At 35.2% G+C, this 19,033-nt stretch overlaps 1 protein-coding gene across 1 annotated transcript; it reads right to left on the bottom strand.

Annotated features, from left to right (window-relative positions):
• Positions 1–9,124: 9,124 nt before the first annotated feature.
• On the bottom strand, positions 9,125–13,853 carry LOC104089337 (vesicle-associated membrane protein 724). Its single transcript, XM_009594203.3, has 5 exons — positions 13,514–13,853; positions 11,715–11,856; positions 11,501–11,621; positions 9,776–9,838; positions 9,125–9,694 (listed from the first exon to the last, which is right to left on the bottom strand). Exons 1-5 carry the CDS (start codon positions 13,701–13,703, stop codon positions 9,545–9,547), a joined length of 666 nt encoding a protein of 221 aa, XP_009592498.1. The 5' UTR covers positions 13,704–13,853; the 3' UTR covers positions 9,125–9,544.
• Between the last annotated feature and the right edge of the window lie 5,180 nt (positions 13,854–19,033).

Here is a 19,033-nt window from a genome sequence, read left to right as displayed (position 1 = left end):
CGTAGAGCAATTAGCAAACTTACTGGGTCTCCGCATAGACTTCTACACATTGAACATTATCTCTTCATCGTTCAGTCTCATCTTTAGCTCCCCAGTTTCACAATCAATAAGAGCTCTCCCAGTGTCCAAGAATGGCCTTCCCAAAATTATGGGAATCTCTTCGTCAACCTAGCAGTCCAGAATGACAAAATCTGTCGGAAACACAAACTTTCCAACCTGCACAAGTACATCATCAAGTATACCTGATGGCCTCTTCACCGTTCGGTCGGCTAGCTGTAGTAACATGGATGTGGGTATTGCTCTTCCAATGCCTAACCTTTTATAGATAGACAAGGGCATCAAGTTTATTCTCGCCCCCAAATCACACAATGCTTTAGCAAAAGCATAGTTGCCTATTGTGCATGGGATTGTGAAACTCCCTGGGTCGGATAGCTTTTCTGCTATGGGTCTCGTCATGATAGCACTACATGTATGAGTTAGTATAACAGTTGCCAAGTCTTGAAAGTCGAACTTGCGAGACATCAAGTCCTTCATCATCTTTGCATAACCAGGCATCTCCCTCAAGGCATCAATTAGTGGAATGTTCACCCGGATCTGCTTCAACATCTCTATGAATTTCTTATACTACTCATCCTTCTGATATTTGGACAACCTCTATGGGAAGGGTGCTAGCGGTCGCTTCTTTCCTGTGACTTGAGTTCGTTCCTGCTCAGGCACTTTTTCTAATGCCTTCTCTTGCACTTCCTCAGCCTCTTTTGCAACCTCTTTTTCCTTGTTTATTTCCTCCTAGGCTGGCTGGATTCTTACTTTTGTTAGCTTTAGTTGACTCATCTACCTCAATCGGTACTGGCACGAGTATCTCAGTTGGTCGGCTTACGCGAGCAATAAATCAAAATCTCTACCATTTCTTAGACTCATAGCCATCAGTTGCTTCAGGCCCTGCTCTTTCGGGTTAACATGTGTGTCCGCAGGTAATGTCCCTTGAGGATGATTGTTAAGGGCCATAGATATTTTTCCTAGTTGAATCTCAATGCCCTTGATAGCTGAGTCATGTGATACTACCTTTTCTTGCATCTGGTGGACCTTTTCTTCCATTTTCCCGCTGGACCCAATGAGTTGTTGCAACATTCCCTTAATTTCAAACAACCCATCATCTTGTCGCACTATCTGTTATTGTTGAAGTTGTTGATAAGCTAGTTATTGATTCTGCTGATTGTACCCGTGTTGCCTTTGATAAGGCACAGCCTAACCCTATGGTCATGCAGCTCCAGGATTATTGTTATTGTACTGCTGTTGTGCTGGCCTATATTGTTGATTCTGCTGTTTCCAAGTCTGACCACCTTGTCTCTAGCCTCCATAATTTCCCACATAGTTCATATTCTCTTGGTAGTTCTGATTGTTACTCTCACCACTCCACGAGCATATATATGGCTGATTGATGCATAGTGTGCATAATCCTTTATTTGTCGTGTCAACTATGTGCACCTGCTTCTAGCCTGACTCATCAATCTTTTTGGTTAGGATACTCAATTGCGTCATCATCATAGCCATATTGTGTCATCATCATAGCCATATTCTCATCCATGGAGTTGTTTGGGTCTAGAGCTAATGAGTGAACTACATGAGTGATTGTAGAGTCTCTTGTCATCCATCCTGAGTTTTGAGCCATTTTAGCAAGTAAGGCCTTACATTCTCTAAATGATTTGCTCAAAAATGCTCCACCTGCTGAAGCATCAACATTAGCCTTCAAGCTGTCTGCCAATCCCACGTAGAACCTTTGCCTCAATATCTGATCAGGAATGCCATGGTGTGGACATTTGACCAGCATCCCTTTGAACCTCTCCCACATTTCTTATAGTGTTTTAGCTGGTTTCTACCTGAAGCTCAATATATCATCAACTTGCTTAGCAGTCTTATTGGATGGGTAGAATTTGTTCAAAAACTGCTTGACTAATTCCTCCCAAGTGGTGATGGAGTTTATGGGGAGTGAATTAAACCAAGTTTGAGCTTCTCCAGTCACTGAGAATGAAAACAACAATAGTCTGATTGCTTCCGGTGTTACATTCGGTTACCTTTGCGTGACACAAATTGACAGGAAATTTTTCAGATGTTGTTGTGGATCTTCAATGTAAGACCCCGAAAACAGTCCTTTGTTCTGCAACAAATGTAGTATGTTGTTTGTAATTTGAAATGATTCTGCTTGTATTGGAGGGACTATAATTGCGGTTGTCAGGTTTTTAGCAGTGGGTTGTGCCCAATCATACAAGGCTGCTTCTAACATAAGAGGAGCCACACCCTGATTGTTCAGGTCATTCACATTGTTTCTATTATTTAGGTTGTCTATTACGTCACCCATGTCTAGTTCGATTCGTTCTGTTGAGTTCTGTTGTCGTTTGTCTTTCCTGTTTGCTCGATGTAGTGCCTTGAAAGCTTTCTCAGGGTCCAATAATGCTTCGGATTCACCAGTCCTTGAGGAGTTTCTAGGTATACACCTGTAACACACAATACTACAAACGTTAGAGTTTCAATATAATAAATTTCAAGTCGAGAAAGCTGACTAAACTACGAAGTCTAATAATTTTTTAACCGTACTTAATAACACCGTTAATTCTCCGGCAACGGCACCAAAATTTAATCATGCCCAACTATGCCTCCTAAGATGTCTAGCAGTCGTTGCAAATATAATATGATTTACAAGTCCGGAGTCGGATTTCACAGGAAATTAACCGACTAATTACAACTACTAGATTTGTACGAATTCAAGTAATCAACCTTCAAAAATATTAAATAACGATTTGAATGTTTACTAACTAAGAGTAAAGTAATTAAAATGTAGTAATTTATAACTAACAGAGGAAATATTGTGGACAAGATTTGGAAAAGTCTAGAGTTATGATTTTCCCTATTGTCGGAATCCTCCCCGCGATGTTTCCTATAAATTCGCCAAATATTCTCTACCGATCATGAGTACTTTGGGTATCGTAATTCTCTTACAAGTAACTACCACAATTTAGTAGACGTATTCTTCTGAACTATGCTAGCTGGCTCTAATTCACCACTCACTAGGATCGCACCAAGGTTTGGTTATTCCTAATCCCACCTTTAAACCCTCCGTATTGATTCCTCATATACGTTAGGAGTGATGTTGTTCAACAACTACCTAAATATGTACCCTTTTCCAAGCAATACATACTAAATAGGCACATTCGATTGAGAGCTCTTCAATCAACCACAATGTAAACGTAGTTGAAAAAGTAGAGAAAAATCAAAGGCAAATCTATATTAAACATAGTATAAAATCATCCTCTAATAGGTTCCATCAAACCCTAGATTAGAAAGTTTATCTACTCATAAATGTATCAACAATCATCATGATGTTCAAAGACATTAAACTACAAAGTACATAGATAAACGGAGGAAAAGCTCGTTTGATCCTTGCCCCACCGTGCTCTGTAGCCTTTTTCTTCTCCAAAATAGTGTCCAACCCTCCTTCAACTCGTTTGGGGAGTATTTATGTAGGGCCGAAATCCCTCAGTCCAAATCCGATTGGAGTCTTTTAACCCGTAATTTTTAATTACCGGGCTATAAACCTCGCGAAGCCAGGCGTATAGCGTGGTCAGCCTGGCTACAGAGCTGGCTCCGCCTGGCCTGTAGCTCGGTCAAGCTGGCTTTACTTGGTCTGTAGCACGGTAAGACAGGCTATAGAGCTGGCTTTATTGGGTATGTAGCACGGTTTGGGTACTTGATGCTTTTATGCTCTTTTCTTGCATTTTTATCCTCTTTTTGTGCAACTTTCATTCGACTCTTTCTTCCGATGCTTCTACACATAAAACAATATAATTTAGCTCAAATGTCGCATAATTAATCACTAAACCAATAAAATATAGGGCGAGTAATGTACTATAAGTATAGCATTTTGGCCGAACATCATTAGGCGTGATCATACATTCCCGTACAAGTTAAAAGAATAGATTAAAGGAAAAGTTGAATAAGATTTTAGTGTAAAATGGCTTATATACCTATGAAGCACTCCGTTGTACATCACGTAGATACAAATTTATCACTCCTTTAACGTAATTTCTCCCAACCCAGAATTCAGTTGAACACATTATTTTTGACATATGCTTTAGATATATATGTAAAATTTCTTGAAAAATAGTATATATATAAAGTTTGAACTCATTTTTTCAAAGGACTCAAAATATTAATTCTATTAAATTTAAACTAGATTCATCTCTGATTTTACTTATTGTACGTGTGCCAATTGGACCCAAAAGTATAAAGAAAAATTCTAAACTTTGAAAAGGAAAAAGAAAGAAAAAGGAACAAGAATGGATGCTGTGAAATCCACAAAGAAAAATAAAGAAAATTCTACATGATTAGATAGCTAATATTCTTGGAAAGCCATTTATAGAATTATTTTTGGGTTCCATCTGCCTAAAATAATTTATTAGGTTTAATTTTGCATATATTGCAAAAGGGATGGATTGATGCTATTCCATTTGCAGGCGCCCACCATTATTTCATGGGATTAAAAGTCTTTCCTTACCTAATAAAAGTGACGTTGGCCTTTGTTATTAAAAAAATAACGTAACCTAATAATGTAAATACGATGATTTTACGAAGTTCGATAAGTTTGGCAAGCCATGACTTCGGATGCCTTTGTAGAATAAACTTATCACTCTCAATAATGTTCGAAACTTAATTTATTAGTTAATGGACTTTGATGAGGCTTATTTATAGAAACTAATTTTTGGATATGTGCGTTGCACGTGCAAGCCGCGTCTATTTGTAAGAAAATTATATATCACACGAATGAACTATGTGTAATAGTAATTGATGTTGAAATGGATTGAACATGAAACTGAAATGAGAAGATGAGTGTCATTACATTGATTTAATAGGTGAATTCAAATATGGTAAATATCTTCTGAACCGGCTAACACCAACACTACAATTAATTAAGGTCGTGATATGTATAGGATTTGTAATTATAGATAAATATATTGTATGAGTAAATAATATGTTATGTTATTGTATCTTACCTAATATCTCTTTATATGCAATATTCTTGGTGTATGCACCCCTTCGTCTCTTTGGTTGCTCTGTCATGACCAAAACTCTTGTTGTTGACTCGGCATGTTGTACCCTTAATGTCACATAGGGCTACAATAGGTTTTTCAAACATCATATTTTGGAGCATATCACCATCTTTTTCTGCTATTTCTCTTCATAAAGTTACAATTTGACGATCATACCTGAGTTTTACAATTCAATATTATATTAACTATATTTAATACATTCGATCAATTAATAATATGATAGTTAATGTATGATAATAAATGAATAAGTTAACTAACTTCAACTTACCTTTCGTTCATTAGCATTATTTTTCTTCGTTTCTTGTTACCATCTCCGAAGGAAGCATTAACTTTCACTAAGATACCAAGTGTGTCTGCAAAAGAATATTAATAGAGAATATATGTAAATAACTACTAAGAATTATTAAGTAAATATTATTCATAATGTAAGATTAATCAATGAATCTAAAGAAATTACCAAATATTGTTCCATTGGTGCATTGGATAGCCTCTTCGAACGAAACGAAATTGTTTGAGAAGCTAACGATGGAAAACTGGTTGTTGCATTTCTTGACTATAGTATTGTTACTGAACACAATCTCAAAGTCTTTGTGTACTGATCGAAAATTAGGTTTACGATCATTTATGTGGCCGTTAATGATGTAATAGATATTGCCTTGTTCTAAATGTTCCTTCCACATATTCACTTGATCAGTGAAAAGTATTGCTTGCATTTTTGTTCCTTGTAAAGTTTTATCATAATTTAATATAGTGATTGAACATAATACGGAAAATATCGAATATAATTGAAAGATAAAAATAATATTACCTCCTCATCTACAAATGTCAGAGTCCATTGAAGGCCTTGATTTGTTTCATTTTTAAATTCTTTAACTACTCCATATTGAATAAGTAAGACTTTTATTATCCACTGAGAATCAGATCTTCTCAAATTGTTAAGTAGCACACATTCGTTTGCAAATTCAGTTTCAGTTGCCATTGCGAGTACCTGAAATCAAATGCGAACAGGTGGTCTAATATCAAAAGGGCACTAAAGTCATAGAAGACATTCATAATTATAAAAATTTTATTTAAAAGAAATATTTAGACCTATTATAAGGATAGCTAATGCACTAACGTATATTGATCCAACCACAATGTGCCTACTACTAAAATTGAGGATTAATAAGTTTTTTATGACATATACAAGAACACACCTCAAAATTGTTATCACATATACAAGAACACAACTCATTGATCAGGTATAATTTTTATGCACGGTAAAAACCAACTTTTCAATAGTAGCATAAATATCAAATAAAGCCAAAGCAGTTAAATCAGCATATAGTTTATGTAAATTGATAATACAGAATATCACAATCTCAAATTTTGAAGAGTAACAGAAAAATCATAATTCAACTGCAAGAAAGCTACATAACTTTCAGAACATAATATATTACATCATAACAAGAAAATTATATAAAATATTATTTATGAGATCGATAAGGAGAATTGTTTACCTGAACCAATAAAAATTGTCAAAACTTTGGGTAGATTCAACAACGCCAATTGTCAAGGGCTATTTTTTAAGAACACAATTTTAAAATTATAATATGTATACTATAGTCAATTAGAAGAGATAATAAATTTAATTTTGTGAGAAAATATGAGCAACTTCAGCTGGTATAACAATTAGTAACTAAAATTATACATCAACCATAGAGTGTGGCATAATAATTAGTAATTAAAATTATATATCAACTATAGAGTGATAAAAATTTTAAATTAACAAAATATTAACTTGCTATGAGTTAGAATACCTAACCAATTTTATGTGATGAATGCAACGATCCAAATAACCTGTACAACATTTGTAAGTGACTTTAAACCAATGATCATACATGAGACATAAATCAATGATCATATATGCGACATATAGTTGAATTATTACATAACTTCAAGAATATAGTACAAGATAGAAATTTACCGAAGTGACAAGCAAATTCGCTATGGGGACATCAGTTTATGACAAAGAATGTAGAATAATAACTTCTTTTATAGTTGTAAAATTCTAGAAACCTAAATTGATTCAAAAACAAAGAGTAAAAATGGAAGGGACAATCCTAATATGGTATTGATTCCAAAACATTGGGAAGAAACGAAAGGAGAAGTCTAATTCAGCCAGTTTTAAACCTTGAAGAAATTGAGTCCTAAACTAAGACTAAATAGACAATGGAATTTGAATCCCAAACTGATCAAAAGGGACGTGTCCTAAACTAAGACCAAATAGATAACGGAATTTGAATCCAAAGCTGATCAAAAGGGACGTAAAGGCAAGAATCCCAATTTTATTTATTTATTTTAAAAAAAATAGTTATTACATTTACAATTATTCCAATATATATTACACTTACGAAGGGTAAAAAGGGCGAACGACATTTCGATAGGGCCTTTGTGCTTTTAATATAGTATAGATATAGATTAAAAGAGAAAACAAGAATTTTAGTTTAATGTTTATAGCCGCACTTCATTTTTAATTAATTTATAATTAGTTGCCAAATTATCCTTCTGCTTTTCATTTATCTCAGAGGGGGTGTAAGAATTAGCTCAAATGGACTGAAGAGTGTAACTGAACAAGTCGATTTCGAGAGATTTTGTTTGAGAAGTGGAATTTAGTTTGATAGATTGATTCCAGTAGCTTATTTGACACAAGGTAATTATTTACCCCACTAAGCGTTTTACATCAAATAATAAAATTTAGGTTAAAAATTTTGGTCATGTGTTGATTGATTTGATGTAAACACTCAGATACTGTTAATTTTTATCTTTGACAATCCCAGTATGGTTTTTTACTGCTACACTTTTTGCTCAATCAAACCACCGATATCTCGAAAAATCTATAAACTCATAGAATATTCATATAGAGATCAAGAGTGATCGGACTTTTAACAATCAAATACTTCAAGAAGATGCACAACATCCTATCATAAAGATCGAATATATCCCAAGAAGGTCCGGATCATCCTATGTTCGAGAAACTCGTTGCTCCAGCCTCTAATTTGGTCTTTGCGTTCTGTCTCTCTCTCTCACATTTATAAATAAAGAAAGACACAAGATTTTGCTTAATTTATATAAACTCTATTAAATTCGCCAAATGAGTGGATAAGTCGATCACAAATTAGAGGGAAAATGGAACCAGAATGCTGTATAGAAGCAAACAAGCATGAAAATTAAAATAAGGGAGTGGAAGTGCACATATTTCGAGTCATTCAAGTACCCGTTTGTCCATAATTTTATTGTTTTTTCAAAATTCATCTTCAAAATATTGTTTGGTTATAATTTTAACAAAATTTTTGAAGATGAGTTTTAAATTTCTTTTAAGATGAGTTTCAAATTTGGAAAAGTGTTTTTTACCTGTTTTTTTAAGTAAACAATAGTATTTTTCTCTAACAAAGGTGTAATATTTTTTCAAGTGAAATATATGTCTAAATACAATTTCAATTTTTAAATGCATTTTTTCAATTTAACTTCAAAAACTATTTTTTCTCAAATCTCATATTTTTTATGTCCAAATGCCAACTAAATCTATTTCCAATGGTTTTGACACGGAAACAATTTCGAAAAATGATACTTTATAGCCGCTCTCAAAATAATAGTCGAAATATATATATATATATATATATATATACACACAAAAATTATACAAATTTTATACACTTTTTTCGGCTATCGATGTAAATAGTTTCTTGCACAAGCTAAAAGTAAAAAAAAGCCCAAACAATTTTAATAGTTCCGTCCAGTAATAAAATTTCTTTAGTTACCAAAGAAAAAAGAAGCATGGTATTAACATGTATATCAAATTACGAAGCATGAATTACAGATAATAATTGTAGTTATGCTCGTTTCCAGTGGCAAAATTGGCGCTCTTCTCTGTTCTTTTTTTAAGAAAAATTCATTTCAGGAAACGGAAGTTTTTTTCAATATTTTACTTACTATGATGCTATCTAGTTCAAGTACTTCACTCAAAATATGATAGCAACAAATTAAGGAGAAAGAAAATTTCATTGACATTCCAAAAAAGCTACTTATCAATCACATAGATAACTGTACTGAATCAAGATTCCTCTACCAACAATAGATATCTTACATAGTCACCATTTACACAGCACAGAATACACAGTTACAAGCCTATAGCCACTGCCTGAAGCCATACTCCCACCCCTCCCTGCCCGAACCGATAACGAAAAAAGAAAGAGACATTCAAGAAAAATCCTATAATAAAATTAAGAAAACGCAGGACAAAAAATGGTTCTTTTGATTTTTTTTAAAAGGTTTCAGAAACAATCTGAAACAAAGTTTTACAGATGCTTTACTTTCTTCATAGCAAAATCCTCTGCATATGTGCCTGTTTTGATCTGTTAGTCTACATTTGTATGAATTTGGTACCAACTGTGTGCCATATGCTAGTTTGCGCAATTGAAGCCACGACAAACTGAAAGCCAGATTATAAGAACCAAAAATAGGATGATGGCTAGCACAACCAACTTTATTTTCATATTCTGATACCACATTTTCCGCCGTATTTGAGTCCCCTTTTTCTTGAATTCTTGGGCCTGAAAGCAAACACAATGTTTCAGACACCTTACAGATGCTATTAACACTTGCTATTATTAGAATTCATCAACCAAACCTACCGAATCACGCAGATCTTCAGCCTTGTCGTTAAGTGTAGTCAAGTTTTGCCCTCTTTCAATGGCCTGACAGGTTTAAATTAAGTCAAATTAATGGAAGTTTAAATGGCTTGAGTTGTTGCTTACTCCAAACACAGAGATGTTTGAAAAACACTAAGGCAATTGCTGAAGCATACAACCACATTATGTTAACAGAAATGTCCAATTTAGCGTCTGAGTTGCAGATAATAACAAAAGCACATTGCATTAGATACACAATTATGCCTAAATCCCAGAATCAGGCATGTCAATAACCCTCATTGGTCAATCTTGGATTCAAGAAGTGTGAATAATAACCTAACTAGACAATCTACCATGATACGATAATGCTATGCTATTAAGGCGAGTCACCATCCCTGCTAGCGAGAACTTGGAGCTCCTAGTTTCTGCAGGTCTAGTTTTTGTAAATCTGGAGCTTCCGTTTATTAAATATAATGTTTGTCAAAGAAGATGTCCTCCAAACTAGGTGGATGTTCTATTTTCATGCATATACCGAAAAAATTCGGAACTCTCTGTTCTAGAAATATTACTGTTAATGTTATTGGCAACTATAAGCAGTCATAAAGTTACTGTTAGAGCGCTTCATGGGTTGAATGGCTGTAGTCTCAAGGAACACGAAGTGATATCATAGACATAGAGCAAATCCACAAGAAAAATGACTTAATAAGACAAAATATTGATGCATCACATAATAGATCAGTGCCCTGGAGATACTTTTATTTTTCTCTATTTTATTTGTTTGCCCCATTAGATTCATCGTGCAGCCAAAATCAGAAAGAAACAACAATAACTCAATCAAATTTCAATACGCTTCTCCTTAACAGTACATTGAAACTTAAAGAAGGTGGCAAATGGCAAAGAACAGGCTTTACCAAGCATTAGATGCATCTAACTGAAAAGGTACAGTTTCGTAATTTTGACAGGGTTTTGGATCCCTTAAGGAACAAGGGATGCTACGATTACCAGATACTAAATCCCAAAAAATAAATAGAACAAAGATATAGTTTGATAACAATTATCCAGTCTGACGTAAATGGTCCACACCAACTACATGATTTAAGGTATCATTTGTGAACAAAGATTTGTTAGTCAAAAAGGGAGCCTGATAAGATAAATTCATAATATAGATAAATGACATATGGTTGACCAGGAAAAGGCACCTAAAAAGGCGAAGTTTATTAATTTTAAGCCCAAACCAAGATGCAAACTCATTTCTCTGAAAGCAAAATGCTATCCTTTTCTTCTTAAAGCCAATTATTCTTTTACCCCTGGAACTTTGAAGTTGATTTTTAAACCGGCTTATGGTATCCATCAATAGTTTTCAGAAGGGACAGATTAGTATTGGAAGATTTGAAAGATTACAGTTAGGTACACAGTAAGGTCTAAGGATATGTTTTCTAATCAGATATCATGCCTACATATATTATCCATAAACATTTGCACAGTTTTGGGCGGGATCCAAAAAGCTGCATTTTTAACTAGAGATCTGCTACCCAAGACGTTCATTTAGCTGCACGAAGAGGAGTAATAAATTACTTTTTGCCAGGATACTAGGCAAAATCCATCCTAGTCAAAATCCAAAGAGGATGCAAGAGGACAATATACATGTGATGAAGAAACGAGTGAACCATATTGCACCAGATAATATCATATACAGCATGGCATCTTTTTCCAGTTTATTTGGCATACCTTTTCTATATTCTCCAACATAATACTTTTGACTTCAGACACCTGGGCGTTAACTTTTAATAGTTTCTCAATCTCATCGGCATGGTCAATTATATACTGCATGTGCTCTTTCATGACAGGTCTGAAAAGATTGACATATTTTACCCGTTATACTTCTGTGTGTAATAGAATACAACTGCAGTAGATATAAGAATATACATTTTAAACAACATACCCAAACTCTTTATTAAGACTTTTAGCCACGGCGGTATCTGCTTTACCACCACCATATCTTTTCTTAAAATCAGCTCTTACACGTTCTAAAAATGCAATAGAAATTTGCTTCCCCGCAGATTCTTTGGCGACAACACAATAAGCTGCAAAGTGAACAGGCATTAAATCAGACTTGCATAAGGTTCAGCTGTTGCATCAACCTATAGTATAAGACAGTTGGAGGAACTTAAGAGAAAGGAGGTCAATGAAACAGCCAAAAAGTGATTAACATCATTTTCCATGCAAGCTCAAACATATAGCTATTGATATCATTTTACAATTTAAGTAGAAAAGGCTCTGTGAAATCATTCGCGGAGACACCTTTTACCCCAAAAAAATAAAATAAAAAATAAAGAGAAAGAAAGAAAGAAAGAAAATATGACTTAGCTTCTTCAACCTTTTTCTTTTTCAGATAGAAGAGCACCCAGGGGCTGCAGTCCAAACCAGAGGTATATACAGAGGCTAGAGACATGAACTAGTAAGACCGCCAAACATCCACTCAATCTAACTACTATATGACCCAAGGTAAGAAGAATTTATCCTCCAAAGACAATTTATTTCCCTCTATTTGACTGTCCATTAGACTCAGCGTCTTCAACCTACAGCGTACAAAATCTTGACCCGTAGTGTTGTGTAGGACTTCCATTGAGATCAGAAAGCCAAGTTATACCTTAATCATGTTACAGCTAGAGAAAGGGTTCACAATTCTACATCCCATCATTGGTTATTTGTAAATGAAAATTAACAAATTACACTTCATTAGGATGGAGTACGTGTCATCGTTAACTCTGTAAACAATTCCTCTTTTCTAGCATTTCGTTAGAATCTGGATTTCTTTTGCTAAGTATAGAGAATTTTGACTATTCAATAAACCATTAGAATCTACTGTTGTGCTTTGATAAGTATAGAGAATATTGACTATTCAACAAACAAAAGGCCACAACATCCGCCAAAGTTGTTCTCCCACTTCCCATCAGTTAATTCCAAACATTCCATCTGTTGATAAACGAATCTCACTGATTCCACATAGACATTTCACATCCTATATCTACTGCGTTCAACTCATAATACTAACTTTCAAGTATTAAACCAAATTCTCAGCTTTATACTTACAGAAACATCTTTCATAACAAAAATAAATGCAGATAAGTGACAGAAAATTCAAACTTAGAAACACAGCCGACGAACGTAAATGTCCTGGGAAGGATGGGAGAGGAATATCTATCAATCAAAACCTCAATCCCGAACTAATCAGAGTCAGCTATATGTATCCTTTGTATTCATGCCTCTCTTATAATTTGGCTATTTTACACTTCCCCTTTACTTATACGTGCTTGTGACTGCAATATTCTAAGCATTTCAACATCTTGCTAAACTTATCATTGTTGAGCTTTTCAATTTTCAGTTTTACCTCTCAAAAAGCAAAGATCCAATTATCTGAAGCACAATACTCACATTTTCTTCCAACCAATCTTTCAACATAAATAATTTGTAAAAAAACAATGAACTCTAACCTCTAAATCCAATAAAGGCTCCAGCTTTTCACAAGACCCATAATACCCTTTCTTCCCAGCAACACTGTAATTTTTAAAAAATTCCTAAAACTCTACCTACAAAATACAATAAAGACTCCATTTTTACACTCTACCACTCAAGATCTAGCAATACCCATTTCAAATCGAACTAAAAAAAAAGTGTAAAAGATACTAAAAACAATACAAAAAGGAGACGCTAAAACTGAAAGATAAAAGGAAAATTTACCATAACCATCTTCAACAAGGAAGTTAAAAGTATGGTGATCACAATTATAAGTAAACTTGTTGTTTGAAGAAGGCAGTTTCTGTAAACACTGAGCTGCTATCGCCGGGAAATTTCCAGTAAACTCGGTATACTCAGCTAGTACCATTGTACCACGCGCTACAAAGCTATATATGAAAGATTCTTGAACCATTTTGTTGAAGTCAGTAATTCAGTGAGTTAAAGGCCGAGTAATAAAGGAGATTCACGGCGGAGAACCGCGGAGAAGAGCCTAGATTCGCGGCGGAGTATTGCCGGAAAGTTGTCCGGAGCTTTTGCTTAGTTCTCAGTTGTAATGCTTCTATAGTATAGTCCTAATATGGTTATTAATAATGGTTTTTTGCTTTGTGATTAAGTTATTTTTCGTCTAGAAATAAATGTAAAGAAAATTTAAAGGAACGGCGCCGTTGTAGTTTGAAGTTTGAACAGATCAAGAAAATGGACTTTTTTCTTTGGTTTTAATTATTTTTTTCAAAGATGAGGAACGAGTAAAATAATTTTCAAAGAATTATTATTCAAAGAAATCTAGAACTATAGTTGGTCTTGAGGGAAAGAAGAAAGGTATATTACATTTGGGGAGACAAAGATTGACTTCGGCGGCTTGAATTGGTATCTTAATGTACCAACTACTTTATGAACAAATCGAGATATTAGTGATTTAAGTACTCTCTCAAATAATTTGTGGTGTTTGTCTTTTATATATCTCTTAAGTAAGATTTAACTATTTTATTTTTATTTATGTCTTAAAATATAATTTCTTTTTACTGAGTATTTAATTTATTTATATATCATCTTCATCTTCAAAAATAATTACTATTAAAGATAAAATAGAAAAAAAAATTATCTTGAACTTAAAATGACAAATAATTTGAGATTACTATTTTTAAAAATTATAGTGATAAATAATTTAAGACGAGGAAGTGCTTAGTTAACAAAGGAAATAGGGAAGACAGAATAGGATTGACGGGAAATAGTGCAGTGCAATGTGATTAAAGTCAAGATTTGATTTAACTTAAGTAAATTACTCCTACTTGTTTAATCCTTTTTATTTTATGTGAAAGTATCTGATTGAATTCGAGAAATATTGTTCTGTTTTCCTTTGTTTTCTTGAGAGGATGATTCGGAATTGGCCAATTGGGTACGAAAAGAGATGAGCCTTATGGAGTTAAACTTTACACCTTTAAAAGATACAAACATTAATTCTACCAATAAATTAATATTGGGTCCGTTTAAGTCATTTTCCTTTGATTCTTGATTATTATCTTGCATCTATTTTTACAAGTCCCTAATCATGTCAATGGTATGCATAAATATAAAATAAAACACCATCTTTACATGGCAAAGTTAGTAAAAGAACTATTGAATTTCGTAGATTTTATAGATTTTCTACAATCACGTGCTTACAATAAATTAAAAAGAAAAAAACAAATGAAAAGAAAAGGAAAAAATCAATTCAATTTAAAACATGCAGGTAAGAAAAGTTCAACTAATCAATAAGTAACTACACCGTAGCTTCAAACTAGTCGGGACTTGCTATATAAGTCACTTGATATCCATTCAACTCTATTCAAATACACGTTATTCCATTATTAAACAATTAATTTGAAAGAAAGTATGTCATCAATACTTTACACTAAAATAAATTTTGCAAAAGTTACATCTAGAAGAAAAGTCAGGGTACTGTTTATTAGTCCTCTCTCTATCTGATTTAATATATATATGATACTAACAAAATAAGGCTTAGAGGAAAGTTAAATTACACGATTAAATATATCATCACTTTTACTCATTTTATATATTCAATTTCGCATGCCCTAAAAGAGTATTATTAGTTTCAGAAATTGGGGAGACGAGATGATGCAACTGAAATGATTATGATATCCACCCCTCTCTCGGTTTTTTTTCTTCTTCATTTTTTATGGTATTATGATTATTCTGAAGTTAGGTTTGTCCATGATATACAAAGTCAGATATTTTGAACTTTTCATATTTTACCACTTCAATTTAACAGAAAGATATAATCAGCCTACGTGTACATGTATAGCATCGTTATTCCTCTCAACATAATCATATCTTATGATTGAAATAATCAGATGTCAAGCTAAGGTTAATAATTAACAATGATAAGTTAGATAATAAAAAATATATATCAAAAGAGACGAAAATATTTAACTTAATTCTGTCAATTGGCATACATAAACATGCGGAGGTAAACAATTCATTATATGAAAGAGAGTACTATCTACCCCAAATATGGTAAAACGCACTTTAAAGGATATGTGAAAAGCTCGGGGGTAAATTAAGGAACTCTAGAATCGGAAAGTAAAAAAGTAAAAAAAGGGACCGAAACTTTTATAGAGAAGGGGTAATCAATGCGTGACGTTTTGCATTTGGGGACGGTCAACCGGCGGCTGACACATGTCTGAAGTCAGAACGACGCGACTAATGGGACGTTTCACTAACCTGTCAACTCGGTTGTACCGTACAGAAGAAGGAGCCGGGGTTAATTCATCGCTTCCCATCACTTCGATAAATCTGCTCTCCGAAAAGCGAGAGGACTATCTATGTACGGGTAAAATCTGGGGCAAAATTGCCCTCGATTCCCCAATAAGGAAACAAAAGGGAAGCACGGTCTGGTGCAACTATAAGCAAGGCCGAAGGACCCTTTGTATCGGAACCCGGGAGGAGTGAACAATGTACATGGGATCGGGCACGGTAAAATAACAGATCCAGACCAAGTGAAGTTTCTAGACTACGAGAAACACAGGAACAGTTATGCATGACAAGTGAGGAGCCGTAATATTCGCCCTCAACCGGATACTACAGTGTGAATCTCGTCTGATATTAACTGCGGATCGACATTTACCGAAAAAAGAAAAAATTTACCTTATTTAGACTTGTACTAAGATTGAAATTCTCCTACTATATAAATGGAAAAGTTTCTTTTATTCTAACAAATTGTTGACATGCAAATCAAAGCAATAAAAGTTCATTTTTGTCGTCTAGCTATTGTTCAAAGTGTTCTTCATTTGTTCTCTTCTTTATTTGCAACCGAGCTGGTATCGAGGGTCCGATCGAGGTCAAATTTCACTGTTCAACCTAAGATCAAGCTTGATCATTACATTACGATTGGTTTGATCTTTTATTTTATATTTAACTTAATTACTTGTTGTTCTTAGATCATTCGTATTGAATTAAATCAAATATCCTTTAAACCGCGTACAAATTTAATTGTTACCCATTTTTGGAGGTAAACAATTTGGTGCCCACCATGGGGCTATGGATAATAGTGGTGATTTGATACGAATCTCCGTAATACGCCCTATTTTACGCTTGTTCTTTGAAGTTTTGATTCTAGGTTAGCCGAAGGATCTCAAATTCTCAGTCTGCTCACTTGAACGTTGACGCTGAGTCATGCCATCATGGTGAGAATAATAGCATGATGCTTAGCAATGATGTGAACCCTATCGATCCCAACGGTGTCCTAACCGTCGACCCGGTCGATGCTAACACACAGGTGGCCATCAATATCAAGCTACCGACTGATCCCGAAAATAACGTTCGCGAGAGACCCCGGCCAACGGCTCAAGAGGCGCCTGAAGGCAAAGGTGATGGGGTGAGCTTGCGGTTGATTTTTGAAATGTTGTAGGATCAGCAAGCGGTGATAGCACATCTACAGAACCAGAGCCACGCCCCTAACAAGGTCGAGCCCGAGCAGTCACAGGAAAACACTCGGAAGGATGAACAAGTTGTTGTGGAACCGAGCGAATTTAGGCCCAAGGAACCTTCCGAGGTGATAAAGATGCTCGAAGCATTGATGAAACGGGTGAAGTCTAGTGAGAAGAAGATTGAGGCCAACGAGAAGAAGGTAGAAATGTATAACTCTAGGGTCGATTAGATCCGGGAGCACCTCCGATATTGAAGGGGTCGGACTCCAAAAAATTCATTCAGAAGCCTTTCCCCCCGAGCGCGGTGCCGAAGCTTATCCAAATGAGCATGTAACCTCCTTTACATGTGCAATCAAAGGGAATGACTTGGAAGAGGACGAGATCGGGTCGGTGTTGCTGAAAACATTTAGGGAAACCTTGTCCAAGGGAGAAATGATTTGGTATCACAACTTGCCTCCGAATTCTATCGACTTGTTTGCTATGCTTGCATATGCTTTTGTAAAGGCCCATGCCGGCATCATCAAGTTCGAGACCAGGAAGTCAGACCTTTTCAAGGTCAAGCAGAGGGATAACGAGATGCTTAAGGAGTTTGTGTCGAGGTTCCAGATGAAACAGATGGATCTGCCATCGGTTGCGGATGATTGGGCCATTCAGGCATTTACTCAAGGGCTCAACCCGAAGTTTCATGGCCTCTCAACAGCTAAAGCAAAACTTGGTGGAGTTCCCAACAGTCACCTGGGCCGACGTCCACAACAGATATCAATCGATGATCAGGGTCGAAGATGACCAACTCGGGGCCCCTTCGGGATCTGTTTACCCTATAAGAACCAATGATAGGTCTAAGAGAACCATTGATCAAGAGCTGAGGCTGGTCCGGGATCGATATCAGTCATACATCGCGGATCGGAGGGGAAATGGATTCGGGCGCTGATAAGTGTGGATTTTTCCCACTTATTAGTACATTTTTGCTTTTGTTTTAAGTCCGAAAGCATTGATTTATGTTCCCAAAACTAATAAAAGTGTGCAAACTGCAGGAATGTTGGAAATTTGGACTATTTTGAAGAAATCCGACTCAAAAAGGAGTGTTCTAACTCACAAGGCAAGAAGGGGCACAGCACACAAAAAGTGCAGCCCGCAGAAGCAAGTGTGGACCGCAGAATTCCCTCTGCGGCCGCAAAACTAGTGAAGAAGCCCAGCAGACCTTAAGCAAAAGTGTAGACCGCACATGAATTGTGCGGCCGTAGATCGTGGTAGTTCAAAAAGTTCAGAGAGTGTACAAATGACCAAGACTGAAGCCTTGTATGAAGTGCGGACCGCACAAGAATTGTGCGGCCGCAGAAGCTGACTTGCAGCCGCAGACCAAATATTACGGTTGAAGAATCCAAGTCCCTGCAAGCTGAAGCAATGTGCGGCACATGGAATTGTGCGGTTGCAGAACCTCTCGAGAGGCATTTTTGTCAGCGAATTTTGGGCCACTATAAATAGACGGGAATCATATTTTAGGTCAAGTTTTGAAGTTCAAGTAGTTGTAGCCATTGTAATTTTTCATTTTAGGAAATTTGTGATCATTTTGGGATTTAAACATCATAGTTTATCATTTTAATCTTACATTATGAGTTTAATTAGTATTTCTTCTCTGTTTTCTTCATTTTCTACTATGAGTAGTTAGGCTTTTACTAGGGTTGTGAGTATGTAAACCTTATGGGTATTTAATTTAATTCTTGTTTATGATTGAGTGGTGATTATTTAGCCTTGTTTATGCTTTAATTTTAGAATTAATGGTTGCAAACATTGATTCATGCCTTTTTGACTTGGT

The sequence above is a fragment of the Nicotiana tomentosiformis genome, chromosome 9 (genome assembly GCF_000390325.3).
Source record: "Nicotiana tomentosiformis chromosome 9, ASM39032v3, whole genome shotgun sequence".
NCBI classification, from domain to species: Eukaryota; Viridiplantae; Streptophyta; class Magnoliopsida; order Solanales; family Solanaceae; genus Nicotiana; species Nicotiana tomentosiformis.
Note: the sequence above shows the minus strand (reverse complement) of the source record. Positions and strands in the feature narration are given on the sequence as shown.

Bases quoted from the DNA above. Each gene is read 5' to 3' on its own strand.
- LOC104089337 (XM_009594203.3), bottom strand. From the start codon at position 13,703: ATGGTTCAAGAATCTTTCATATATAGCTTTGTAGCGCGTGGTACAATG. The intron at 11,857-13,513 runs GTAAATTTTCCT...TTCACTTTGCAG, and splicing joins CCTTGTTGAAGATGGTTATG to CTTATTGTGTTGTCGCCAAA. The intron at 9,839-11,500 runs GTATGCCAAATA...TAAACCTGTCAG, and splicing joins TGTTGGAGAATATAGAAAAG to GCCATTGAAAGAGGGCAAAA.